This window comes from Erinaceus europaeus, chromosome 3, assembly GCF_950295315.1.
Source record: "Erinaceus europaeus chromosome 3, mEriEur2.1, whole genome shotgun sequence".
In the NCBI taxonomy this organism is placed as follows: domain Eukaryota; kingdom Metazoa; phylum Chordata; class Mammalia; order Eulipotyphla; family Erinaceidae; genus Erinaceus; species Erinaceus europaeus.
In genome coordinates, this window is record NC_080164.1 from 131632183 (window position 1) to 131659630 (window position 27448).

Consider the following 27448-nt stretch of genomic DNA (forward strand, 5'->3'; position numbering starts at 1 on the left):
CTGCCCTAGGGCAAAGAGCAATCAGAGCAAAACAAGGCTTGTAAGCCTTGTAATTTGACAATCCAGCAAGTACAAACATTGGGACAAAGGTGTAGAAACCAAACAAAAATAAAAAGGGTTGGGTCACCAGTATAAAAACTCACTTGAAGTTAGCTGTTCTACAAATGAACATGTATGCCAACAATTCTAACAGTTTAACATGGTACCATGGGGGGGGGAATGAGAAAAAAAAAAACAGACCTGTTAACTACAGCAGACATTAAATACTTTGCATGAATTTGCCCAGTAAGTCCTCCAAAATTTAGAAACAATCACCAGTATTTATATCTGTTGCAACAAGTCATATTCAATAGATAAGCCACTGAGACTGTAGTCATACCTTTTCCTATTTCAAAACATAGATAACTAATGCTCATGCACTAAAATGAAATCTCTACAACTAATTTTCCCAAGAACTTATACATGTCAAAACACCTAGTTTTCTAGAACTGCCTTAGTAGAAAATTGTTGCTTGCTGTGATAAAATAATAACCCTAATTTATTCTGCCACTTTAAACCTTTAATTCACCTTTTATTCAAAATCCTGCCTTACACTCATCTGCCCAAATCCTTGTGTTGTAACTCGTACTCCTAACCCAAACAGTTCCTTCTAGTGAACATCTGGATTATTTTCATCAAGAAGAGAGCAGTGGCATGGTTAGCGAAAGTTTTTACTAAACAAATTCAACATTCTCCACAGACAGAAACAAGGTTCCTTCCATCCGTAAAAAACCTGACTGTGCAGTTAAATGAAACTCCAACAAATCCAAACTTCCCCTTTAAATACAATATAGAAGGCTGGTGGTCTACAGGAGTGCTTCTGCCTATCAACACTATGAACTGGCTTTATCATGGAGACTGTCATGACAGAAACCCCAGATTAACAGGGAAATGAAACCTCAGAGCATAGAATACATTTGACAAGACAAAATGGGGGGTGGGAAACAGGGTGACTCATATCTGGCTTTTCATGAAGGACCAGTTTCTATGGATCAAAACTTCCTACCAAATAAACTGTGCCCTAATTATTGCTTCTTTAAAATTATACTTTACAGAGCTATTTAGTACCTGACGCAGGAAAAAAAAAATCACTTAAGGAAGCATTTATTTGAAGTTTAACATGAAATCATACAAATAAAAATTTGTATCAACACAAATTCACGAGTCATAACACAGATAGCAAAAGACAAAGGAAAAATAATAAACTGAATTGGCAGCTATATACAGTCGGACACAGTTGTGTCTTGTACACTAGAAAGTCTTTTACAAAATAATCATCTTAGATCAACAGATGACTGGATCTTCAAAGTTGTCCTGTGAGATGGGTTACTTTCACATCTCCTCCTATAAACAAAAACAAATTCACAATTAGATTTGTGCCAACTCTGACAAGCTTTCAAAGGTCCACTTTCATGAATTGTTTTAAGTCCTCACTTTATTCTTTCTGTCATTAAAGATCACATGCATATTCACTAGCAAAATGCTATTTGGGTTAAAAAAAAAAAAAAATCAATGAATTTACCCAAGAGTTCCCAAAGACACTAAATTTAGATTTACTTAAAGAAATCAGAAATGCAATCACCCTGCTTAACAGGTTGAACTGTGCCAGATTAAGGTCTACTAGAAGTATCTCTAGTAAGCCAATAAAATGCTATTAAAATCACCAAATTTTCCAATAGGTTCATTTATGTTGCACGAATAGTTTTGTGCATATGATCTTTAATTTACATCCCAGATTTAAAAGTTCTTGTTTTGTAGATTTCACTATTAGCTATAAAAAGAAAAAGCAAGCATTAAATCTTAAAAGAATGAACACTTAAAATGAGGCTCCACAATTGAAATACAACACTAAACAGAAGACCAAAACGATTAAGCTGTAAAAAGGCATTTATGTACTTTAACTCCTGTAAAAAACCATTTAAGTTAAGTTTAGACACTTAATCTTCAAAAAGACTAAAAAAGAAGCCAAAGTCTGAAGTTTTCCACTTTAATCTTTACGCTGGTACATGAAGTTGGAAGAGACCATACCACAGGACAGCGTTTTCTGGTGTATGCCTTGCGCTCTGCCCGCAACGTGCGACCCCCAGAGATAGACGTGGTCAGGGTGACACACGGCCTGCAATGAAGTTCCCGCTGGCGGGTACAAACAAGGTATAATGTCAGAGTTAGAAGACAACATTCTTGTTTTCCTTAAGTTGTACCCATTTCAGTACTTTACCTGTTAATAGCTCTAAAAAAGTTTAATTATTCCTCTAGACCACCTGGCACACAAAGCAAACAGAAAAACTTTTAAGTTTTTCTGTAATACTAAAGAAAGTGAGATAAAACTTTAAAAAGTTAAAGATCTATAGACACTTTGGGCAAAACACTCATAAGTTAAAAACCATTAGCAATTCAGTAAAAACAGACTACATGATATTTTGTTTTTACTTATTTTTCATTTGTCTATTGATCTTTAAATTATAGTAGACATGTCTTCTGATTTCTTGTGCTCTTATACACACCTGTCATTTCCAACATCCTCCTTTAGTATGGCTGGTAATTGTTTTGGTGGTTGCCACCCCCTCGAGATGCCTTGCCGTAAGTGCTCTGCTGGCCTATTTTGAAAAGACATCACAGTAAATGGTTGTCTAGAAAGGTTTTTACCAGAAACATTTAAGAAACGTGCAAAACTTTACATGCTAATAACTGCATTTGTTTTTATAACAGGCATTCATACCAGTCATATTACACATTTGAGAACATTTACAACCAGCAAAGTTTTTATATTAGTACAACCACCCTATGATCCTAAGCCTAAAAAAATGTAACCTCTAACACCTCAATAAATGGCAAACTTATATACACAGAATATCTCGAGTGGGGCTGTATTTCAACACCATTGGTTTATGAAATTAAGTTAAATATTCTTACCACTGTAGTCTGCATATCCCTGTCCATATCCATAGTTCCCATAGTTATACCCAGTATAATCATATCCGCCATAGCCACTATAGTTTTGATCACCACCATAGGCACTATTGTAATTTCCATATCCTTGATCATAATAGTTATTAAATCCTTGGTTCCAGTTTTGGCCCTGACCTGAAACAATGCACAATGATTGTTAGGAAACAACTTCTGACCCCCCACACCTAACATAAAATGATGTATTCCTGTCACTCTGCAATCTTAAAAGGCAGAATGGACATCTATATCTGTCTGAAAAACAAATTAAAAGGGGGGGGCAGAATGTCCAATTGTGCTAGTATCAAGCTTCCTACATCCAATGGAAAACCAGAACAAAGGTAAAGTCAGGCAGACTGACCTTTAAAAAAATCCTGCCCAAGAAAATCTATGCCATGGTGTATCACATAATCCTAACATTTAGTGGTATCATCTCACCAATGATGACACTCAAGAGTGGCCATTCTCTGAAGAGCTATCAATAAATTTTGTAAAAACAAAAAGCCACCCAAGCTGAGCATTTCCCTTATGTTGTAAGTCTGGATTTGTTTTCTTACAGGCATATATATATATACACACCCAGCAGTTCACTGCTTAAACTACCAGTCATTTTCCAAGGAGTCTTACCTCGGCCTCGACCCCTGGTGCCACCTCGTCCACCAGCTGCAGCACCCCTTCCTCCTTTTTGTTGTTGCTGTTGTTGCCTGTATACTTCTTTGGGTTGTGCAACTTTGATTTCACACTATAAACAAATGGAAAAATATCTAATCATTATAGAAGGTCTAGTGTTAAGTAGCTTTATCCCTCTTGAATCAGATCGGAGAAAACTATACTACTTGTTAAATTTCTCATAAACATTTACCTTCCCAGAACCAATCTGATGGTATCTGCTTTCTAACAATTTCTTCACTGGCTCTTCATCTGTGTATGTGATGAAACAAAATCCTCTTCTTTCATTTGTTTTTGTATCCATAGGAAGTTCAATGTTTTCGATCTGAAATGAAGATGTGCACTCAGGATCATCTGGTAGTGGTAAAAAGCTTTTTTTCCCCAGATTGCTGCAGGCTTTAAAAAAAAAAATCCCCAATATAAACTTGTCATTCTAATCAGATGACTTCTGTATGCAGTCCTGATTTATCACCAAATCAAACCCTCGAAGTAAATCTGCAACCAATAGGTACCACTAGTTACAAGACCAAATACTCAGCACAAAGCATCCATGTTTCGGCCCAAATAAAAGAATTAGATACTGGTCTCCACTGCGGCAAGGAGAGCACAAAGATAGTCACTGGAAGGGACCACAGTATTTAACCCCCTCAACTGACATGGAAACTTGTTCCGTAACAGACCAGGGATGGACATTATGTGAACATAACATTAACGCAGCGCACCTCACCAAAGGCTCCAAAATATTCTTTAATTTGTTCTTCTGAAGTATCTGGGCTCAATCCACCTACAAACACCTTTTTGGGGGGTTCTTTCCCCTTTAAAGCTTTGGCCCTTTTGGGGTCTATCAATTTGCCATCCAGCTTGTGTTCTTTCAGTTCCAAAACCTAGAAGACAGATTTATTTAATTGGACAGCAATATACAAGCAACCCCAGAGCAACCTAACAGAGAGCAGCGCAAAAGACATTCCTACCTTATCAACACTAGCAGCGTCTTTGAAAAGCACAAATCCAAATCCTCTGGATCGTCCAGTGACTGGATCTGTCTTAATTGTGCAGTCTACAACTTCCCCAAATCGAGACAAATATTCAGTCAGATCTTTCTTGCTTGTATCCCAGCTCAAGCCTCCAATAAACATTTTACTAGAAACAAAAGTGTTTTCCTTTAATATTCGCTGCTGCACAGACGGATTACTTCAGTTCTGGATTTAGGGTTCTGCCCCTGCGCACTAAGCACAACTTAACCCACACTGCTAATTAGGAACAGACCACAAAATTCCTCCAAAATGCCATCGAGTACACTTATTGAAAAACGGTGGGCAGCTTCCTCTGCACTCAGCCAAGGGACCAACAAAACCTGCCCGCAGTGGTTTGCAAGTTATAAGATGCGATTTACTAAGCCAATCTCCTTCCAAATTAGGGGCGCCCGCTTCCTCTGCGGTCAATGCAGCACCTAACGAGCTCGCCAAAACACCTCGCTGGGATGGGGGCGCTGGGTGCCTACAGGTTCCCAGAACCAGAGCTCCCCCAAATGCCCGGGACGGCCGTACCCAGCCCGGTCCAGACACAATGAAGAGGCGGCGGCAGCTGCAGCGTGCGGCCCCTCCCCCGTCCCCGCGCCTGCGCACTCGGGCGCCGCCGCCCTTCCCCCGTCCCGGGCCTCCCCGAGCCACCCTCTCCGCCCGCCGCCTTCCTTCTCCTTCCCCGCGGACCGCGCCCGCATGGCACGCGGGGGGCCGACGCGGAGCCGGGATGGGGGCCGGAGCGCGTGGTCCCGCAGGGACCTGGGGCGCGTGCGGCACGCTGGGGAGGGAGCGGGGGCAGAGGCATGCGGTACCCGTCATCCTGCTGGTTTTTGCTCGCGTTGATCTTGGAGCCCTCCGCGAACTCTTCGACGTTGCTGTACTCGTTGTTCATGTCCTCCATGGCGGCGGAGCTGTAGGCCGAGGGGTGCTGGCGCGCGATCCGAGTCGCGGCGGCGGCGGCGGCGGCGGCGGCGGCGGCGGCGGCGGCGCACCGTACGGAGCGAGATTTAAAATGGCGGCGGAAGAGATCCGGGCGCCGCCTGCGCCCTCGCTTTATAGCCGCCCCGCCCGCCAATCGGAAGGGCTGCTGGGCCGTGACGTGGCAGTGGGACCGGCGCGCCCCCTGCCGGGCAGCGCTAACCACCAGCGAAGGGAGGAGCGGGGCGAGCCGCGGCCGCCAATGGGAGAGGCTGCGGGAGGCGAACGGCGCGGGAGCGGAAGGCAACAATGGCGGCGGCACATGGGAAAGCCGGGGCGGGACCTCCATCTAGGCCGTCCCGCCAAGGCGGGGGGCCGCGTATGCAAGAAGCATCTGAAGAGCAATGCAGGGGGTGTGGGGTGTGTGTGGAGCAAATTCCTGGGGACCACCTGTCGCGAGCAGCGCGGGCACGCGCCCCCAGCCCCTCCTTTGTCTCTGGCTTCCGGCCGGTGCCCTCTCCGCGATGAGCCATCAGCCCCGCCTTTTTTAAGTCCGCGGGGCCGCCCTCGGTCCCCCTGCCTCCCAGAGCGGCAGCTGCCAGGCCAGAAGCAGGGCGCGCCAGCGTGCTTTGTCCGCGAGCAGGCTGGTAGGGCCGGGAGCGGGTCGGCCCGCAGGCTGGCAGCTTGGCCGCTGGGCGGGAGGCGCCGGGTGCCGTGGAGCGGAGGCTTTCCCGTCCCCGAAGCACCCCTTGCAGGGCTCCGCCTGCACCGCTCCGGCTCGCTCAGCCAGTCTGCGGAGAGCGCTCGCCCGCACTCCCAGTTACTGCGTTCCCTCCTTTGTTCCCACCCACGCCAGGCTCCTTTGCAAGCCGCGGGTTCGAGACCCGCCCGCAGCCAATCGGAGCCCGCGCCTCGGCCGCCCCCGCCCCCTCGGAGCCTGGCGAGCACCGCCCCCTCGCCCTGCCCATGTGGTCGCGGCCTCCGGGTCCCCCCACCCCCCAGTCTGCGAGCTTCGGGGTCGGGTGCGGCGGCCTCCTGCTTCTCCAGGCGCGCACAGCGGCCTCTCCCCGTCGCGCTGCGGTCTGAGAGCTGTGAGCTGTGAGCCGGCGCCGGGCCCGGGTGCCTGCGGGGCTGTGATCGCGGGGCGCGCTTCCTCCGCCTTCCCTAGCTGCAGACTGAGCCCCGCGGGCGCATCCGGTGGGGGAAGATGGTCGTGCTTTCAGTGCCCGCCGAAGTCACTGTCATCCTGTTAGATATCGAAGGTACCACAACCCCGATTGCTTTCGTGAAGGTGAGGGGCGGAAGGGAGCGGGGAAGTGACCTAATGCTTAAACGCGATTTGAAATATGTCTGGTGAAAAGTATTCCGGAGCTTGTGCTGGAGACACGAGGCTGTGCGACCGAGCCCATCAGTGGACGGGAGGAAGTGGGAAGGGTGCGGTGGCTTTCGGGTTGCTCCCTCCCGGCGGCACCCTATTCCCCCTTCCCGCAGCCTGCCCTTGCTCAGGTGCAGAAAGGGCTGGGGCTGAGGTAGGTGGGGTGGGGAAAGAGACAGGAAGAGCAGGTGGCCTGGGCACCATCGGGTGCTGAGCGCGCCCCCTGCCGGGCAGGTGTGCACCCCGCCGCCGGGCGGGTGAGGGCCCTCTTGGTGCTTGCTGACCGTTCGGGCCGGCCGGCGATTTAGTTATCCTTGACGCTTCAAGTCCTCCCAAACTGGAAAGGCTCGCGTGGCAAGATGACATTCAGGTAGCCCTGGTATCTTGGGTGATCATGGTTGTGGCAGTGTGGCCGAGCTGCACACCGCATTATTGGACGCGGCTCTCTGGGGCTCAGCGCTGATTTGTTCCTTTCCTTTCTTATTAATACTGGAGAGGAAAGACAGAGCCAGAGCTTCACGCTGACACAGACGGTGGAGATTATAAACTCAAGACCTTAGGTTGTAAGGCTAAGGCTCGAGTCACTGCGCCACCTCCCGGCTGCCAGCGCTGATTTTTAAAACTAGTTACCATTTATTGCTACCAGCTTTATCACTGGGGGCTCGGTGCCTGCATGGCAAATGCACAGCTCGCCACAACCATTTCTCCTCCCTTTTTTTCTTTTCGATAGAGACTGAGAAGTTGAGAGGGAAGGGGGAGATAGAGAGATACATGCAGCACTACTTCACCACTCGTGAAGCTACTCCCCTGCAGGTAGGGGCCAGGGGCTTGAAGCAAGGTTCCGTGCATAGTAACATGTGCACTCTATTGGGTGCACAACTGGCCAGCTCCAATCTATTGTTTTAATGTTGACATTACTATGATGTAATTTATTTAGGTACACATTAATTTATTGAAACCATTGTTTCTAAAAGTATATTCAGAAGGCCTGTGTGGCTGATGATTGGAATTATGCAAAATTCATTATTAGGGGCTAGGCTGGACTGTGGCACACCTGGTTGAGAGCACATGTTACTATGCCTAAAGACCAAGGTTCAAGTCCCCAGTTCCCACCTGAAGGGGAGAAGCTTCATGAGTGATGAAGCAGGTCTGCAGGTGTGTGTCTATCTCTCCTTCCCTCTCGATATCTGGCTATCTGTCTCTATCAAGTAAATAAAAATAATAAAAAAATTTTAAAATAACTCAGAATTCATTACTAAGTAAGCTTTTGAGAAATGTTAGGCTATACAGGTCCAATTATGTTTATTGCACTTTTCAAGGTCTTTTATACACACATGTATGCTTTGCCAGCAAGAAATACAAATTTGTTTTAGCAATAAAATTTAGCCAAAAATATTTCAAGGACTACATTTTTGAACACATTATTTAAAGAGACTTATGCTAAGACATATCCTTCTTAAACTTCTGATCATGGAGCCGTGAATTAGGACATAATCTGCTTTGGGCTTTATTGTTGTCACTATGTGTGTGAATTTGTCACCCTACAACAGATTGATGAACACTATACATGTGACTCCTATACTTGGCCCATCCTCAAAAACTGTGATGTATATGCATTTTACTGAAAAACTGAACAATTTTGCTTGGCATCTGAATCCAGCTTTTCTAACTCAAAGGCTTTTTCTTCTTCTTCTTCTTCCTCCTCCTCCTCCTCTTTCTCCTTCTTCATGAAAGAGAAGTGGGGAGAGAATGGGGAACCAGAGCACCACTGGGACAGTGCTGGGAATCCAGACTGCACACTTGTGAGTCCAACCCTTTCTCCACTATCCCATCTCCTGGACCACAACTCAAAAGTTCTTAATGCACTGAACCTCTGAAATGGGAGCCACAGTCCTTGTTGGTCTTATTTGCTTGGCTGCTGTTTTCATTAAATAGTACAACTATTTAATATATGAGCACATAAGTCAAATTGAAGTCAATATGAAGTATGTAACACTACATGGTAACAAATTTCCATTTTTCCTGCCTTTGATGATAACTTTAGGAGTGGGAACCCTTGGGCCATGATAACCATAGTTAAGTACTTTTTTTCTGGGGGGCTGCTTCAACAGTCAGTGAATACTGTGAAAAAAAATATATATATATATGCCATTATAACACTCTTAGGAAGTCGGCCCTCTTTGGAAAGTGATTTTTTTAAATATTTATTTATTTTGTTGCCCTTGTTTTATTGTTGTTATTGATGTCGTCATTGTTGGATAGGACAAAGAGAAATGAAGAAGGGAGGGGAAGACAGAGGGGGAGAGAAAGACAGACACCTGCAGACCTGCTTCACCACTTGTGAAGCGACTCCCCTGATGGTGTTGAACTGGGAGCCTTATGCCAGTCCTTGAGCTTTGCGCCACGTGCACTTAATTCGCTGTACTACCGCCTGAGTTCCCACACTTAAGAGACCTGAGAATGAAGCCTGTCCCTAGGAACGCAACACTCCACTGACCATGTTTGTAGTTGTTTTTTTCCCCTTTCCTTTTCCTCTGTCTTGTTGAACACTTATAATTGAGTATATACTTGATGTAGTTTATCTTAGGAGATTCCTTAGACTCTTGCCAGTGTGAGAAGGATGTTCTGGACAGCTTGCTGGCTGCTCTACCATGGCAGCAAGTTCTGTGTCAGGGTGTGCTCAGTAGACTGCTGGCAACAACAGTGACCCTGCTTGCTAGCTATCATGCCTCATTTTCCCTGAGTCCTGAAATAGTTAAGTTTCTAAAACACTGTATCTTTCTGGCTCGGATTATCTAGTGAAGGCTGAGACCAGCTAATTGACTTCTCTGATGAGTTCATTGATACCTGGAGGGATATCCTTTCTGAGGATGATTGATGGGGCCCAGAGCAGCGTTAGAAACCAGTTTTCCTGAGATGTTCCTATGCATCTGAGTCCTCTGAGCACCCAGCTCTGTCCCTCACTACAGGACATGTTCCAGTTTTCTTTTCAGCTCTGACTCTGATCCTGTACAGTGGTGCTAACCCAACACTTTTTAGTCATGTGTACCAGTAGTAGAATTGGAGCAGGCACTTACCAATATGATTTATGGGCCAAGTGGTGTATACCATGTTACCATGCACAAGGACCTGGGTTCAAGCTCTGGTCCCCACTTGGAGTGTGGAAGCTTCACAAGTGATAAGACAGGTGTCTGCAGGTGTCTTTTGCCTTCCCTCTACCTTTTGTCTCATCTCAATTTCACCCTGTCCTATCAAATAAAATTAAGGAAAAAGGGAGAAAGGACTGACTAACGGAAGGGCCACTGGGAGTAATGGATTCATCTTTAAGGCTCCAAGCCCCAGCAATAACAACAGTGGCAATAAAAAATTGTGTGACCATATTATTGTACTATAGTATTACTTTTGTTGTACTCATAAGTTATAAATTAGAATTTAGATAAGCTCCAAATAATGTATAAATCAGTGCTGTGTTTTTTTGTTTTTTTCTTTTTTCATTCCTGTTGAGTCCTGCCTGGCCCTAGGCTATGTCCCCATGGAGCCTCCATTTGATGTCTGGTGGGGTGGTGTAATACTCATTCTCTGGCTTTACGTACTGTATGTTTTTAGTTAATAAGCCTATATAATAAAACATTACCCTACTACATGGTTATGATGTCAGTAGTCTTCAATTGTTATTTCTGTGTTTGAGGAAAATGATCTCTTACTCCTGGAAACATTCTTTAATTTGGTGTTTTTCATGTTCTTGCTTGTTGAGCAGGATGTGTAACAGCAGTTGCAATAGTTCTGTTCTGTGCAATTCCTGCAAACCACAGTGTTAGCAGAAACTATGTCATTTACTAGACTCGCCATAGATTGCTTAGGGAGAGGAACCAGAATGGCAATTCCAAAGTGTGTGGTCCTCAGTTACTATTATTGTTAAATTTTTTATTTTTATTTATTTTTTACCAAAGTACTATTCAACTTTGGCCTATGGTGGTGCCTAGGATTGGACCTGTAACCGTGGAACCTCAGAACATTTTTTGCTATGTCTCTGGCTTGCTAATGTACTTGTGATATCACCATGGCTGTAATTAAAATTTCTTATTTTGATTTTGATAGAGGGCGAGACAAGAGAGGAGAGACACCTACAACACTGCCCCGTTGCTCCTGAAGCTTCCTCTACAGGTGGATACCAGGGGCCTGAACCAAATGTGCTACCACCCAGCCCCTGTAGTTTACTTTTATTTATTTATTTTCATTAAAGATTTATTAATGATTAACAAATTTGTAATATAACTGGTACAGTTCCCACACTACCAGAGTCCCATGTCCCTCCCCTTCATTGGAAGCTTCTACTTTTTAATATATATATTAAAAATAGCTTGATAATTGATGTTTGATGGGCAAGCAAGATACCCACAAACGTTCCCCAGGGCTTAGGGTGGCCTTTTTTTCAAAGAAAGAGACAACCAGGGCTGTGTGTGAGGGGATTTTTATCAATTCATCTTAAACTATGGGGAGCAGACTTTGGAGAATCACTGACTGTGTGACTATCATAAGTTGGCTAGAAAGCACATCTGACCTTAATATCTGGTCTCTTGTCCTGCTCGAATCTTCAGTACCATGGCAATTACCTGCTCTTTTTTTTTAGCTTAACCAGTCCTTCCTTCCTCTCACATCTCTGTGATTACCTATCATATGAAAAGCTTTGCCAGCAATCTGAAATCTTATTATTTTACTTAATTTTTAAATGTGTGTCTATTTCATTTCTTTTTAATATAGAGACAGAGGCAGAGAGAGAGAGAGAGAGAGAGACTTCAGTATGGTGAAGGCTGGGCTCGAACTTGGGTTGTGCACATTGCAAAGTGCCACACTATTCAAGTGATCTATTTCCTGGAACCTATAAGGAGACACTTTGATACATACATACATACATAGTTGTTTCTGTAGCATCTAGATCCTTTGTGGTTCCTCATAGGCTAAGAGATAAATTTTCAGTTCCAGCACTTCAGTAAATCATATTTTCCAATGTTCTGCCACTGTATTCCTTTTTGGGATGACCAGAACTTTACATATACATGGTTTTACTACTTCAGTCCACTTTCTCCCATCTTCAGGGTTATCCTTACTGCTTCCTCTCCTCTTCTTTTTCTCCTTTTTGATAAAGAAATTGAGAGGGAGGGAGAGAGAGATCCTGCAGCACTGCTTCATCGATTGTGAAGCTTCACCCTTGAGGTGGAGACATAGGGGCTTGAACCCTGGTCCTTGCACATGGTAATGTGTGTGTTCTACCCTGTGTGCCACTGTCCTGTCCAGTCCCCTTTAGGCTACTATGTAAATTAGTTAATTAATTCAATGGACAGAGACAGAAATTGAGAGGGACAGGGAAGATAACAAGGAAGAGAGACAGATAACTGTGTCACTGCTTCACCATTTGTGCAGTTTTCCCCCTGCAGATGGGGACTGGGTGCTTGAACCTTGGTCCTTGAGCATTTTACCATGTGCATCCAACCAGGTGCTCCACCACCCGGCCCCAGGCCACTTTTTTATTCAGATAAAGTTACAGGGAGTAGGGAGTGGGGAGAGACAACACAACAGCAGAGCTTCATCTAGTACCATAGGGTATCCCAAGTAGTGTCAGTACTCTGGGACATGAGCATGGCCAGACATGCTTTCTACCTGCTGAGCTGTCTCTCTAAGCCCTCACATCCTTTTGTATATTTTACAGTTGAGCATGCCCATTGGAGTTATGCTTTTGCATTTATGTAATGCTTTTTCCATTCCCAAGTGTAGACTGGCCCTGCGCGTAACTCAGCTTAATGTTTACTGGGTTGGACTGTAGGAAGTCACAGGCAAGTCCTACCTACTTCTGTTCTCAGAAGACTTTTATTTTAACAGGAATCTTGAGTCCTCTCTCCCCATCCTCTGTGGGATCAAGTGTTTATCTCTTTGGGAGCTGTTGCCTTGTGCTTTATGTGTGTCCTAAGCAGTGCTGAGAGCTTCTCGAGGCAGAGCCCAGAGTCCACATGGTGCTTTCCGTGACACATTCAGCAAATGCTTGGAGCTGGTGGTGTGATGTGTTCCAGAAAAGGCCTGGCAGGGGCAAAGATTAGGTTTCTCCCAGTCTGTGCTATCCTGGCTATTTCAAATTCCCTCAAAGCCTCAAGTTCTTGTTTTTATTTGATAAGTATGTAATTTAGCTAAAGTGTTTCCAGATAGGCATTAAAAGTTTCATTGGCGTGCCCCGGGAGGTGGTGCAGTGGATAAGGCAGTGGTCTCTCAAGCGTGAGGTCTTGAGTTCAATCCCCGGCAGCATAGTACCAGAGTGATGTCTGGTTCTTTCTCTTTCTTATCATTTCTCATAAATAAATAAATACAATCTTTTAAAAAATTCATTGACCTAATATTTCTTAAGACCTAAATTTGAGAGGGAGAAATAAACTAATAGTGAAAATTCAAAATCACAGAAGATATCAATTTCATTGAACAGTTAAGTTAGCTAAGTTAGCATGTCAAATATCAATACAGTATTCTGTGGATACTAATATCTGTTAGTGTGACTGTATAGCAAAATTCCCTCCCAATTTTCCCTCAAAGGTTAATTCACACTAAATACAAATTGTAAACGTTAGGGGAGTCTACTATAGAGGATGAAATCCCCCATATGCTCTAAGTCACCAGGGTTTATGTAAACACTTACTAGAAAGTTAGGTTGGGCTTTCCGTTTTTCCCTTCCCTTCCCTAAAAAAGAGGAGGCATGAGTTTTTACATATGGACCCCTACCTTACATGGCTGGGATCAACTTTTTAAGGATAAACATGTGTTCCTTTTGGATAAGTCCTTACTTGTCTGTCTTCCTCCCCACCCCCTTTTCTTCCTCTCATTTCTTAATGAGCGAGACAGGAGGAGAGAAAGAGAACCAGATCATCATTCTGGTACATGTGCTGCTGGGGACTGAAGTTAGGACCTCATGCTTGAGAGTTTAATGCCTTATCCACTGCACCACCTCCCAAACTGACTAATGTTTCTCAAAATACTCCATCCTTACAGTTTATACCATGCCTCTCCATTAAAGAAAAATATTCATACAATGTGGTGGTGGTGTTTTTTTAAAGATTTTATTTATTGATTGATGAGGAAGATAGGAGGAGAAAGAACCAGACATCACTCTGGCACATGTGCTGCTAGGGATCAAACTCAGGACCTCATGCTTGAGAGTCCAACGCTTTATCACTGCGCCACCTCCTGGGCCACACATTTTTTTTTTTTTTTTGTCTCCTGGGTTATTGCTGGTGTCTGCACTACGTGCCTACACTACGAATCCACTGCTCCTGGAGGCCATTTTTCCCATTTTGTTGTCCTTGTTGTTGTCATTATTGTTGTTGTCATTGCTGTTGTTGCTGGATAGGACAGAGAGAAATCGAGAGAGACAGGGAGGGGGGGAGAAAAGACAGACACCTGCAGACCTGCTTCACCGCCTGTGAAGGGAACCCCACTCCTGTAGGTGAGGATGTAAGTGTGTTTTTAATATGGCTTTTGATTTTCACATTTACTAACTCAACATTTTGGAATTGGCTTGGTGGCAGTAAGAGTCAGAAGGGAGTATGTGGAGGCCAGCCTACCTAGTCTGATTGCACTCTCTTCTGTCACCTCTCCAAAGAGCTGGAGAGCTAGTAGCTGTGTCCTCAGAGGCCCTTCTGGAACCTCTGCACCCTTCCCAGGGGACTCTATTTCAGAAACATGGGTTTCTTTTCAAAGAAAGGCATCTCAAGACAGGGCCTCTTTGTCTTCTAGGTATGTACACGAGGCATTCATTTCTTGGTTTTCTTTCCAGTGATTCATTATTATGTGACCTCACAGATTCCTCTTCTTAAGTTCTTAAGTGTGGAGTCAACACCCTTTATAGAAAGTGAGACATGTGGTTTGGAAAATAGTGCTGACCCCTGCAATGGGACCTTGGTGGGATTTGGCTAGGAGTTCTAGTCAGATCACTCTGTGCACTTGGTACACTGTAAGAGCTTTCTGATGGCTAGGCCGAGCCTTATATAGGTCCAAGCTATTGTAAGTTCAGCAGGCCAGTTAGTTCATCATTCATTTACTGACGATAGGCATTATCATTGGGGCTCAGTGCCTGCACGGTGAGCCTACTGCTTCCAGAAGCCTTTTTTTTTTTTTTTTTGTATAAAAACAGAGCAAATAGGTCCTGGAGATGTCGTGTGCAACGAGACTACACTCTACTATGTTTTCAACTTTTTTGTTTTTTTACCAGAGCACTGCTCAGCTCTAGTTTATGATGGTGTGGGGGGACTGAACCTGGGACTATGGAGCCTCAGGCATGAGAGTCTCTGCATAACTATCATGTTATTAACTTCTGCCATATATACGCCCCTAAAAAAAAGTTAAGTGTGTGGTCCGGGAGGTGTTGCAGTGGATAAAGCATTGGATTCTCAAACATGAGGTCCCAAGTTCAGTCCCCAGCAGCACATGTACCAGAGTGATGTCTGGTTCTAACTGTCTCCTCCTATCTTTCTCATTAATAAATAAATAAATTCTTAAACAATCACAGCCACTTAACTTCTAAAAGAAAAAACAGTTAAGTGTGTGGTGATGTTAAAACTAAGCTTACTTAGGTGATCATTTTGCAATATATTCAAATAATAAATATATTGGACACTTGAAACAAAAATGTCATGTCAATTATATCTCAACACTTAAGGCTGCTCTTCTAATAAAAGAACAGAAATAATAGAAGCAAACAGTAATAACAGTAGATGAAGTAGGTGGTTTTTGAGCCTCTTGTGTTAGACTCCCACTAGTGGAGGTGAAGTTCCAGGTACAGTGGGGTGACAGGTCTACTGCATTCCACACTGACTAGCTCATGCCCACTGACTGGATATGTTTTCAGTGGTAGGTGACCATACACTAACAGGGACAGTCTCCAAACTGTTGTAGGTGCTGAAGATTCAGTTCACTGTGATGTAAATTACCTAATTTAATCCTCAAGCTGCCTGCGTATTATAAATGAGTACACTGAGTCTAACCTGAGTTGAATTACTACCAAGAGAGGGCAAAATATGAATTACTCTATGAAAAAGTAGGGTTGTTGTTTTGAAAGGGAGTGCCTTACACATATGTGGCTGTTGTCTATTTTGACTGCTTTATAAGATAGCCTCTTTGTGTTTAGAAATGGCAGAACTGATAAACTCTCTCACTTATTAAAAACAATGACAACAAAAAAAGAAATTTTCCAACTTCTGGATATTGCATGGACTGACCCTAAAAGGACAAAGTATGTCTTGCTTTTTTATTCCTGCAAAGGAAGCTTCTAGCCTCACTTAAGAAAAACACTTCTTAGTTTCTAGTGAATCTGGGTCTATGAGACTATCCAGAGCACACTACAGCACAGTGGAGGTTGTTGGGGTAGTATCTCCCAGAAGGTTGGAATAGCTCAAAGCTTCAGGAGCACTTTTTTCCTTCCTTCCTTCCTTCCTTCCTTCCTTCCTTCCTTCCTTCCTTCCTTCCTTCCTTCCTCCCTCCCTCCCTCCCTCCCTCCCTCCCTCCCTCCCTCCCTTCCTTCCTTCCTTTTTGCCACTAGGGTTATCACTGGGATAACCCAGTGCCAGCAGTACAGAACCACCACTCCTGGCAGCCATTTTTTCCTCTTTCCAACCCCCTGTTTATTTGACAGGGCAGAGAGAAATTGAGAGGAGAGGGGAGAGAGAAAGAGACACCTGCAGACCTGCTTCACTGCTCATGAAGCATCTTCCCTGCGGGTAGGGAGCAGAAACTCGACCTGGGTCCTTGCACTTCACTGGGTACACCACCACCTAGCCCCGCAAATATTTTATTTATTGGTTACTGACTGTAAACAGAGAATCAGTGAACAAGAGCCATGACACCTGGAGTGCAAGAAAACAGTTTATTGGTGCCAACCCAGAATTAGCTCACACTCTAATTTCTGGGCCCTTAATCTGAGCAGAGTTTCTTCTGTAGAGTAAAACAGCACACAAAGAAAGGTTGGCTAATGCTTCACAGTTGGGTATTCGAGGACTAGGAGATGGGCAGAGGTAGTACATACAAACACCAGAAAGAAGATGGGGTGTGAATTTAGAGATGTCCTAAAAATCTGGTACAAATATTTGCAATCGTTTTTTTTAATTATTATTATCTTTATTGGCTAGAGACAGCCAGAAATTGAGAGGGGAGGGAGGGGGAGAAGAGAGATGCCTGCAACACTGCTTTACCACTTGAAAAGCTTTCCCCCTACAGGTGGGGGCTGGAGGCTTGAACCTGGGTCCTTGGTGCACTGTAATGTATGCACTCAACCAGGTGCGCCACCACCCTGCGCCTGCCATTATTTTTACACACTACTTCAATAGAGAAATAGACAGGGAAGGGACACATACATACACACCACTCCCCCTCCCCCACAGCCCTGCTTCACTACTCATGAAGCTTTCTCTATGGGCAGGGACCAAGACTTTGAACCCTGGTACTTGTGTATTGTAGCATGTGTGTTCAACCAGGTATGCCATTGCCTAGCCCCCATGGTTAATTTTCTGACTGAAAAAATTTAAGATCTCAAACACTATAAATCAGTTATACTATATGGTTCCTTTGGAAGACGTTTAGAATAGCTACTTCAAATAGCTGCACTCTACTACTGTTTATTTTTATTACCCATTTTCAAAGGAGACTTGAGTAAGTATTATAGCAACCACTTTATTTTTATTGATTCTTTGACCTTTTCATTAAAGCAACCACTTGACTATAAAGCAATCTACATTTGGACTTCTTATCATTTATGAAGCAACTTCTTTAATTAGATCTTTAGAAGTTCTGTGCCCCCTAATGGAGCTCTTTCAGAAAGCAACCATGGCTGTATAGAGTAATGAAAATATAAATAGTATTCCCTGCAGCATTCTGTGAGTGGTCTAGTCATAGGGCCCTGAAAGACAAATGCTGTCCTTTAGTTCAGTAGCCTTTGCTGCAGGCACTGCCAAACTATAAGAGCCCTAGACGCCTGCTAGACTACGAACGTATCTGTCAGCATAGCTATACAGTCCTGGGTGTATTGTAACAGGTTTTTTTGTTTGTTTTTGCACTACAGAGTTTTAAAATTATAAATAGATCATAAATAAAGTTAAAACATTATTACAATTATTTCTGGGATTTTAAAATCTGAGAATTTTCAGATCAGATGGTTGGTCCAGGATTCCCCCCCGCCCACCCATTACTGGGGCTTCACTAATCCAGGCTGATTTTTTTTTTTAAGATGTCTATATCTATATCTAAATCTACATCTCGTGGTGGAGTAGACACCACATTTTCAAAACTTCCTCCTGTGGGGGGCACTTTGTAATCTGGGTCACTTGCATTTGAGGAGTTTTGCCAGCCCCAAGTATGAGCTTTAAGAAACCTGTTTTAGGACTGGAAGATAGAGAATGTGCTGTATCATTTGTGAGACCCTGGGTTCAATCCCCAGGACTACATGGGAGCATCACAGGGCTGGGGGATGTGGGGTCAGGATTCGATGAAGATGGACTGGTGTTTTGTCGTCTAGCCCTCTCTCTCTTCCTATATAAAAGCCTAGAGGAAAAGCTGGGCTGGGGAGGCAGGCAGCGCAGCGGTATTGTACCAGGATGAAGCCTTCTATTTATACACTTCCCCCCCCAAAAAAAAAGTCTATTTTAGAGTATCCTTATATAGCCTCATATCAGGCTCCAATTTAATTACTGACTTAAAACAAACACCTTATCTATTGAGAGGTGTGGGTGGGGGCAGAGAACTAGAACATCCCTCTGGCATATGCAGTGATAGGGATTGAATTTGGGACCTCATGCTTGAGAGTCCACTGCACCACGTATATCTTACTCAATAGGAGCTTAAAACATATGTTGAGGGGGTCGGGCGGTGGCGCAGTGGGTTAAGTGCATGTGGCGCAAAGCGCAGGGACCGGCGTAAGGATCCCGGTTCGAGCCCCCGGCTCCCCACCTGCAGGGGAGTCGCTTCACAGGCGGTGAAGCTTGTCTGCAGGTGTCTATCTTTCTCTCCCCTTCTCTGTCTTCCCTTCCTCTCTCCATTTCTCTCTGTCCTATCCAACAACGAATTGCATCAACAAGGGCAATAATAATAACCACAACGAAGCTACAACAAGGGCAAAAATGGCCTCCAGGAGCGGTGGATTCATGGTGCAGGCACCGAGCCCAGCAATAACCCTGGAGGAGGAAAAACAAACAAACAAACAAAAAAAAAAACATTATACCTTAGTGCTATACAGTATCACTTTCTAAATTAGAATAATCTGCAGATGCGACACACGAACCTCAGGTAATAGAGATATTCCAGGTGTTATACTAAGTTGTAATTTATATCCACATATAAGTACATATAACTTACTAGGTGTTACACAACATTGTAGTAAAGTTGTTGCTTTGTGTATTTACACAATACAGAGGAGAGTTTTATGTACTCAGAAAAAGGACAAATTGGACGATTAGAGATTAAGCTTTTCCTGAAAGTTGAAAACTGCCTCATTTAAATTTTATTTCTTTTATTCTCTTTATTTTTAAACTAGAACATTGCTCAGCTTAGGCTTATATTAGTGCTAAGGACTGAACCTGCGACCTCCGGTGTTTCAGTCTGTTATGTAAACCACCGTACTATACTTTATGGCCCTAGTAAATTCATCTTTTAAAAAAAATTTAACATTTATTTATGTATTCCCTTTGGTTGCCCTTGTTGTTTTGCCCTTGTTGTCATTGATGTTGTTGGATAGGACAGAGAGAAATGGAGAGAGGAGGGGAAGACAGAGGGGGAAAGAAAGATGAACACCTGCAGACCTGCTTTACCGCCTGTGAAGCAACCCCCCTGCAGGTGGGGAGCCAGGGGCTCGAACCAAGATCCTTACGCTGGTCTTTGCGCTTCACGCCACGTGCACTTAACTCACTGTGCTACTGCCTGACTCCTTAAATTCATCTTTTTTATTATTATTTGAACAGAGACAGAGAAGTTGAAGGGAGAGCGAAAAAAAGACAGACACCTGCAGCCTTGCTTCACCACTTGTGAAGCTTCCCCCTACAGGCACTAGAGGCTTGAACCTTCATCCTTGTGCACTTTAATGTGTGTGCTTAACCAAGTGCACCACCATCTGGTCCCCCTAGTAAATTCACTTAAACTGCTATATAATGCTTTAGAGTATCAGTATGCCAATTTATTTTCTAGCAAATAATGGTTTAGGCTTCCAGTTGTTTTGCTGTTATACTCAATGCTAGAATAAACGTTTTCTTTATTTCTTTGTGCCATGTGTTAAAATTTCTCTAGCATGTGCCTAGGTAGGCATGGGTATGTGGGTGCTATCCCCAGCTTTATTCCCAAGTAGGTTATCAGTTGAAGACAAGTGGTGCATGAGTAGAGGGCAGATGCTAGTGGGGGAATGAAATAATAAGTGTGGACATGATGGGAAAACCTAAGTGTTTAAAGAAAAATATAAGTTATCAGAATAAAGGGAACCTGTCAATCTAGGCTCTTTATTTTCCTCCTTTTAGATCATGAATGGGCTATTGTGAGATTAAACAAGACCTTTCTGTCAAGTATTTGCAAAATTTACCTGGTCACAGCCTTTGCTTGCTTCAGAATCTGCTGAATGATCTGCTCCTTACTGAAAAGCCACAAACACTAAATGACTTCTTTATTTGTACCAGGGCAGGTGAAATTTGAATATTATATTTTGAAGAGTAGTAAACACTTCAACCCTGTCATTTATAAAAGTCATAGTAACTTTTTTGTTAGTGTGTTTCCATTTGGCAGTACTTTTTAAAGTAAATTTAAGATGGGTCATCTGAAAGATTGAACAGTATTTTCAGTCAAACACTGCATACTAATAAAACCATAATTTTGCTCATATTTTGTTTATCTATTCTGCTTGTGTTATCCCTCAGGACTGCTGAGAAATAAAATACTTTTTTGCCAATTTCCTTGCTTTTTGTTCACCTTAAACAAATTTAAATGACTTTATTTTTATGAGAGAGAGAAAATGTGTGAACATGAGAAACTAAAGCACCACTCAGTTCTGGCATGTAGCAGTGCCTGGGATTGAGCCTTGGATTCCCATGTGTGCAAGTCCTGTGCTTGAACATTAGCTGTCTCTCTAGCTTTTTTTACTCTCTTATAATAGTACTTATAAAAATGTAATAGTCCCACATTTGTAAGAAAGAGGAGAGAGGGAGAAAGCATAGGTCAGTGGTTTTCAGAGATTCCTTACACCCCATAAAGTGGAGCGGTAGGCTGATTTTGGTTAGTGCTCCTCAGAAGAGAAAGGTGATGTTTGGCACAGATGTCTAGACAACACATCCTGGGATCTTACAAACTGGACCCCTGCCACATTTAGTGAGGAAATGGGATGCTTCTTTTCAGGGTCTTTTGCACACCTTGGATCAGTAGGGAAACATCTGAACACTTTCAGCCTTACACCTCTGACTTCCTTGCTCTGTAGAGCAGCTCTACTTCCTGAGTGGAATAAGTGTATTATTTTAATAAACATGTTTAAATTTTATTTTAAACTGAGCTCTGCTAAACTCCAGCTTCTGCTAGCACTGAGAATTAAACCTGAGATCTTTGGTGCCTCAGGCATGAAAATCTTTCTACATAATCATTATGCTACCTCCCCCATTTTCTTTTTTTTAATACAAAATAGAATTTCATATGAAAGAGAGAATGAGGGAGAAGTCAGACCAATCAGGTATATATGACTCGATTAAACTGGGAGCCTAAGGCCTGCAAGTCCTTTGCTCTACCAGCTAAGCTATTTCCCTGGCTACTAATTTTAATTTTATTTTAGAAAGACAGAGACACACCAAAACATCACTCTGCTATTTTATGTTGTGCAGGGATTCTAACTCAGGACCTCATATCCTGCTGCTAAGATAACTTCCAAAGCACTAAGTAGATTTGTTGAATTCAACTTGATAATGGTTTCCCTGAAAATGAAAGAAAGGCCTTTTCTGAATTGTATACTTGGGGTATACACTCAGAGCATATATTCATGTGCTGTTTTTCAAATTGACTATTCCTAAAATTTAGAGCCATTAAGCCTGTTACATTTGCATGCTTTTCTTGTCCCACCTGCCATGCCTCTCACACTGTCAGATTCTTAAACTTATTCAAAAAAGGGGCTGTGGCTTATCCTTTCAGCTCCCTTCTCCATACACCACTCAGAGCCAAGCATGTCTTGGTATCTAAAGATGCTTTAAAAAAAGTTGTTGAATATGAGGCCAGCAAAATGACTTACATGGATAATGCGTCTGCATTGTTACGCGCATGACCTAGACTTGAGCTTGGCCCCCACCACACTGGGAACTTAAATACTGTGGTGTTTTCCTCACCCCCATTTTAGTCTGTCTGTCTGGAAAAGTCACCGGGAGTGGTCAGTCAAAACAAAAAAATTGTTGAATGTGCCATATTTGATACCTTTGCAAGTAAACAGAACTCTTGATATAAAATGGATTTTTTTGATGCTTGGGTATTTCTCAGTTGTATTACACATCTCTTTCTTTTTGGATATTCTATAGGTGGTATCATTACCAAGAAAAAGTCTTGAAATTCAGGTTTGCTTTATATTAAACATTTTTCATATATGCACATTATTTAGCAGACACGAGATTTTATCCACGTGCCATGTCCTGTGGGATATGTGTAAGATGTACTCTAGCATTCTAGATCGTGAGTCAGTAGCTTTTCTGTAAGGCGTCAAATGGTTAATAATCAGGGTTTATGTCCCATATGGTCTTGTTTGAAGCTACTATGAGTCTTTCCAATAACTTCATTCACAAATGCAGGAGGTAGAGCAGATCTGACCCAGGACCAAAGTGTGCTGGCTCTTCTTGATCTGGTCATTTGTTGCTTGGTGTCTCCTTCTCTAGCTCACTCACAGATCCACCCACAGTCGTTTATTTTATTTTATTTTATTTTATTTTTATTTTCAGTTACATATTATGCTTTGGTGACACAGGTGAGCAACTTTATCTCAGGCAAATAACTGAAGCTCATTCTTGGCTTTTTTCTTTCATTCTTTTCTCTAGGATATTTTATTTCCTTACATCAAGGAAAATGTTGAAGAGTATCTGCAGACACATTGGGAGGAAGAGGAGTGCCAGCAGGATGTCAATCTTCTGAGGAAACAGGTTGGGACATTTCACATTCCCAAATGAGAACTGAAGATGCCTAAATCTCAGAATAGGCTCTGAGCATATTGTAGAACAAGTGCTCCGGATTCTTGGGGCAGAGAAGTTGCTGTGACTTGCCTGCTTAGGAATTCACAGCACATAATTAAATGGCTGCATGTTATTGTCTCTAGAGCTGTCTCCTTCTGGAGCTATTTCAGTTGTATAGGAATATGCACTTATTAAACTAATCCTTTCTGGGTAGAATACAAAAGGTTTCATATCATGTCATATTTTTCACTCATGTTTCCACCTGACAGTGTCTTGTCACCTCCATTTGCACTCTCTGCTGCTTCTGGCATAAAGCCCTGATCACTTCTTCACAGTCCTCTCACCTGTACTCCCCTCTCCAGTCTAGTCCTCTCACCTTGGCTTACCTGAGGCTCAGCCTTCATAATCACCTGGTCTCGTGTGCTTTGTGCTGCTCTGCACGCTCCCTTCCCATTTTCATTATGCTTTCTCCTTTCATGTTGTGTACTCTGGAACTTCTGTTTTGCTCCTTACCCTACCCTCCCTTCCCCTCTCTTTTCCTCCTATCTCACCCACACTATTCCCCCTTTTCCCTTCTCCCCTCTTATCCATTACTTTTTGTTGTTGTCACTAGAGTTTTACCACTCTGGACCGATTATTTCAAATAGAATGAGGGTGGGGTGGGAGGGAAGGAAAGCACACTATTGAAGTTTTCTCCATCGTGGTTGGGACCTGGCTCAAACCTTGTCTTACACATGGCAAAGCATTGCACTGTCCAAGTGACCTATTTTTGTGTTTCTTCTTAGAATTGCTTCAGTGGCAGAGATCTCACATGTGTGCATAGCTCTCTGGCATTACATTAGTATTTTTTTTTTTTTTTAAATTTCTACTTTAATTCTCTGTTTAGTCAGTGGTTACTTAGAAGCTAAGAAATTGCTAACTTCCACATTTTACAAGTTTTTCTTTCTTTCTTTCTTTCTTTCTTTCTTTCTTTTTTTTTTTTTTAAGAAAGGATTAATTAACAAAACCATAGGGTAGGAGGGGTACAACTCCACACAATTCCCACCGCCCAATCTCCATATCCCACCCCCCGATAGCTTTCCCATTCTCTATCCCTCTGAGAGCATGGACCTAGGGTCATTGAGGGTTGCAGAAGGTAGAAGGTCTGGCTTCTGTAATTGCTTCCTCGCTGAACATGGGGCGTTGACTGGTCGGTCCATACTCCCAGTCTGCCTCTCTCTTTCCCTAGTAGGATGGGTCTCTGGGGAAGCTGAGCTCCAGGACACATTGGTGGTGTCTTCAATCCAGGGAAGTCTGGCCGGCATCCTGATGACACCTGGAACCTGGTGACTGAAAAGAGAGTTAACATACAAAGCCAAACAAATTGTTGAGCAATCATGGACCCAAAGCTTGGAAAAGTGGAGAGGAAGTATTAGGGAGGTACTCACTGCAAACTCTAGTATACTTCTGCTTTCTTACTTTGGTGCCATACTCCAAACTCAGTCAATTTCTGCTTTGCGTTTCTACTTCTTTTTTTTTTTTTTTACATGCATAACATTCCCCAGATTCCCATTTAGCAATACAACCCCCACTATTTCATTCATCATTTTTCATGGACCTGTATTCTCCCCACCCACCCACCCCAGAGTCTTTTACTTTGGTGTAATACTCCAATTCCATTTCAGGTTCGACTTGTGTTTTCTTTTCTAATCTTGTTTTTCAACTTCGGCCTGAGAGTGAGATCATCCCATATTCATCCTTCTGTTTCTGACTTATTTCACTCAACATGATTTTTTCAAGGTCCATCCAAGATCGGCTGAAAACGGTGAAGTCACCATTTTTTACAGCTGAGTAGTATTCCATTGTGTATATATACCACAACTTGCTCAGCCACTCATCTGTTGTTGGACACCTGGGTTGATTCCAGGTTTTGGCTATTACAAATTGTGCTGCCAAGAACATATGTGTACACAGATCTTTTTGGATGGATGTGTTGGGTTCCTTAGGATATATCCCCAGGAGGGGAATTGCAGGGTCATAGGGTAGGTCCATTTCTAGCCTTCTGAGAGTTCTCCAGACTGTTCTCCACAGAGGTTGGACCAATTGACATTCCCACCAGCAGTGCAGGAGGGTTCCTTTGACCCCATACCCTCTCCAGCATTTGCTGCTGTTACCTTTTCTGATGTGTGACATTCTCACAGGAGTGAAGTGATATCTCATTGTTGTCTTGATTTGCATTTCTCTGACAATCAGAGACTTGGAGCATTTTTTCATGTGTTTCTCGGCCTTTTGGATCTCTTCTGTGGTGAATATTCTGTCCATGTCCTCCCCCCATTTTTGGATGGGGTTATTTGTTGTCTTGTTGTTGAGTCTGGTAAGCTCTTTATATATGTTGGTTATTAAACTCTTATCTGATGTATGGCATGTAAAGATCTTCTCCCATTCTGTGAGGGGTCTCTTGATTTGGGTAGTGGTTTCTTTTGCTGTGAAAAAGCTTTTTAATTTGATGTAGTCCCATAGGTTTATACTTGCCTTAGTCTTCCTTGTAATTGGATTCGTTTCATTGAAAATGTCTTTAAAATTTATGCGGAAAAAAGTTCTGCCAATATTTTCCTCTAAGTATCTGATAGTTTCTGGTCTAACATCCAAGTCCTTGATCCACTTGGAATTTACTTTTGTATTTGGTGAAATACAGTGATTCAGCTTCATTCTTCTGCATGCTTCAACCCATTGTTTCCAACACCATTTGTTGAAGAGACTCTGCTTTCCCCATGTAATAGTCTGGGCCCCTTTGTCAAAGATTAGATGTCCATAGGTGTGGGGCCTCATTTCTGGGCTCTCAATTCTATTCCACTGGTCAGTGTGCCTGTTCATGTTCCAGTACCAAGCAGTTTTGATGACAATGGCCCTATAATATAGTTTGAGATCTGGCAGTGTGATGCCTCCGGTTCTGTTCTTTTTTCTCAAGATTGTTTTGGCAATTCTAGGTCTTTTCTGGTTCCAGATAAACATTTGTAGCATTTGTTCTATTCTCCTAAAAAATGTTCTTGGGATCTTGATGGGGATAGCATTAAATTTGTAGATGGCTCTGGGTAATATATTCATTTTGATGATGTTAATTCTTCCAACCCATGAGCATGGAGTATCTTTCCACTTCTTTGTGTCTTTTTCAATTTCTTTGAGTAGTGACTCATAATTTTCAGTATACAAGTCTTTCACTTCTTTGGTTAGGTTTATTCCTAGATATTTTATTGTTTTTGTTGCTATAGAAAAAGGAACTGATTTCTGGATTTCAATTTCTTCTAACTTAGTGTTTGCATAGAGGAATGCCACTGACTTTTGAATGTTAATTTTATAGTCTGACACATTACTGTATTGCCTGATGATTTCCAAAAGCTTCTTGCTAGATTCCTTAGGTTTTTCCATGTATACTATCATGTCATCTGCAAATAAGGAGAGTTTGACTTCTTCTCTTCCAATCTGTATTCCTTTAATTCCTTGCTCCTGCCTGATTGCTATGGCAAGAACTTCCAACACTATGTTGAATAGTAATGGTGATAGTGGGCAGCCCTGTCTAGTATCTGATCTGAGGGGAAATACTTCCAGTTTTTCACCATTGAGTATGATGTTGGCTGTAGGTTTGCTATATATAGACTCCACTATCTTCAGGAATTTTCCATCTATTCCTATTTTTTGTAGTGTTTTGATCATAAAGGGATGTTGTATTTTGTCAAAGGCTTTCTCTGCATCTATTGATATGACCATGTGGTTTTTGGTCTTGCTTTTGTTGATGTGGTGGATCACATTGATTGATTTACGTATATTAAACCAACCTTGCATGCCTGGGATAAACCCCACTTGGTCATGATGAACAATCTTTTTGATATACTGCTGTATCCGGTTGGCTAGAATTTTGTTCAATATTTTCGCATCTATGTTCATCAGAGATATTGGTCTGTAGTTTTCTTTTTTGGTTGTGTCCCTGTCTGCTTTTGGTATCAGGGTGATGTTGGCTTCATAGAAGCTGGCAGGGAGTATTCCAGTGTCTTCAATCTTCTGGAAGACTTTTAAAAGTAGAGGTATTAGTTCTTCTTTGAAAGTTTTGTAGAATTCATTTGTAAAACCATCTGGTCCAGGACTTTTATTTTTGGGGAGATTTTTGATAACTGTTTCAATTTCATTAGCTGTGATGGGCCTGTTCATATTATCCACTTCCTCTTTACTTAGTTTTGGAAGTTGGTAGATATCTAGGAAATCATTCATTTCTTCCAGATTCTCTAACTTGGTGGCATATAGTTGTTCATAGAAGC

General features: G+C 42.8%; 2 protein-coding genes across 6 annotated transcripts in view; one reads left to right on the plus strand and one right to left on the minus strand.

Moving 5' to 3' along the window:
* Positions 1-1127: 1127 nt before the first annotated feature.
* On the minus strand, positions 1128-6065 carry HNRNPDL (heterogeneous nuclear ribonucleoprotein D like). Of its 4 annotated transcripts, XR_009549012.1 has the most exons (9): positions 5489-6064; positions 4626-4794; positions 4377-4538; positions 3848-3979; positions 3613-3727; positions 2953-3123; positions 2544-2636; positions 2068-2172; positions 1128-1383 (listed from the first exon to the last, which is right to left on the minus strand). XR_009549012.1 is itself a non-coding variant. In XM_007518492.2 (8 exons), exons 1-7 carry the CDS (start codon positions 5941-5943, stop codon positions 2566-2568), a joined length of 1275 nt encoding a protein of 424 aa, XP_007518554.2. In that variant the 5' UTR covers positions 5944-6064; the 3' UTR covers positions 1128-1383; positions 2544-2565. The 4 variants fall into 4 exon arrangements, 2 of the variants coding, with proteins under 2 accessions (XP_007518554.2, XP_007518555.2); XR_009549013.1 differs by lacking the exon at positions 2953-3123 and having other exon boundaries at positions 5489-6065; XM_007518492.2 differs by lacking the exon at positions 2068-2172.
* A 593-nt stretch (positions 6066-6658) lies between these two features.
* Positions 6659-27448, plus strand: part of ENOPH1 (enolase-phosphatase 1) — a 34370-nt gene continuing 13580 nt past the window's right edge. Inside the window, exons 1-2 of one of the 2 annotated variants that reach the window (XM_007518491.3) lie at positions 6659-6885; positions 23028-23129. In XM_007518491.3, coding sequence (XP_007518553.1) covers positions 6802-6885; positions 23028-23129 — 186 coding nt within the window. In that variant the 5' untranslated portion in view covers positions 6659-6801. The remainder of the gene's footprint in view (positions 6886-23027; positions 23130-27448) is intronic. The other variant, XM_060187933.1, reaches the window with a different exon arrangement.

Bases quoted from the DNA above. Each gene is read 5' to 3' on its own strand.
- HNRNPDL (XM_007518492.2), bottom strand. From the start codon at position 5,943: ATGGAGGTCCCGCCCCGGCTTTCCCATGTGCCGCCGCCATTGTTGCCT. The intron at 3,980-4,376 runs GTGCGCTGCGTT...TCTTCATTTCAG, and splicing joins ATTTTGGAGCCTTTGGTGAG to ATCGAAAACATTGAACTTCC. The intron at 3,124-3,612 runs GTAAGACTCCTT...GCATTGTTTCAG, and splicing joins CACCAGGGGTCGAGGCCGAG to GTCAGGGCCAAAACTGGAAC.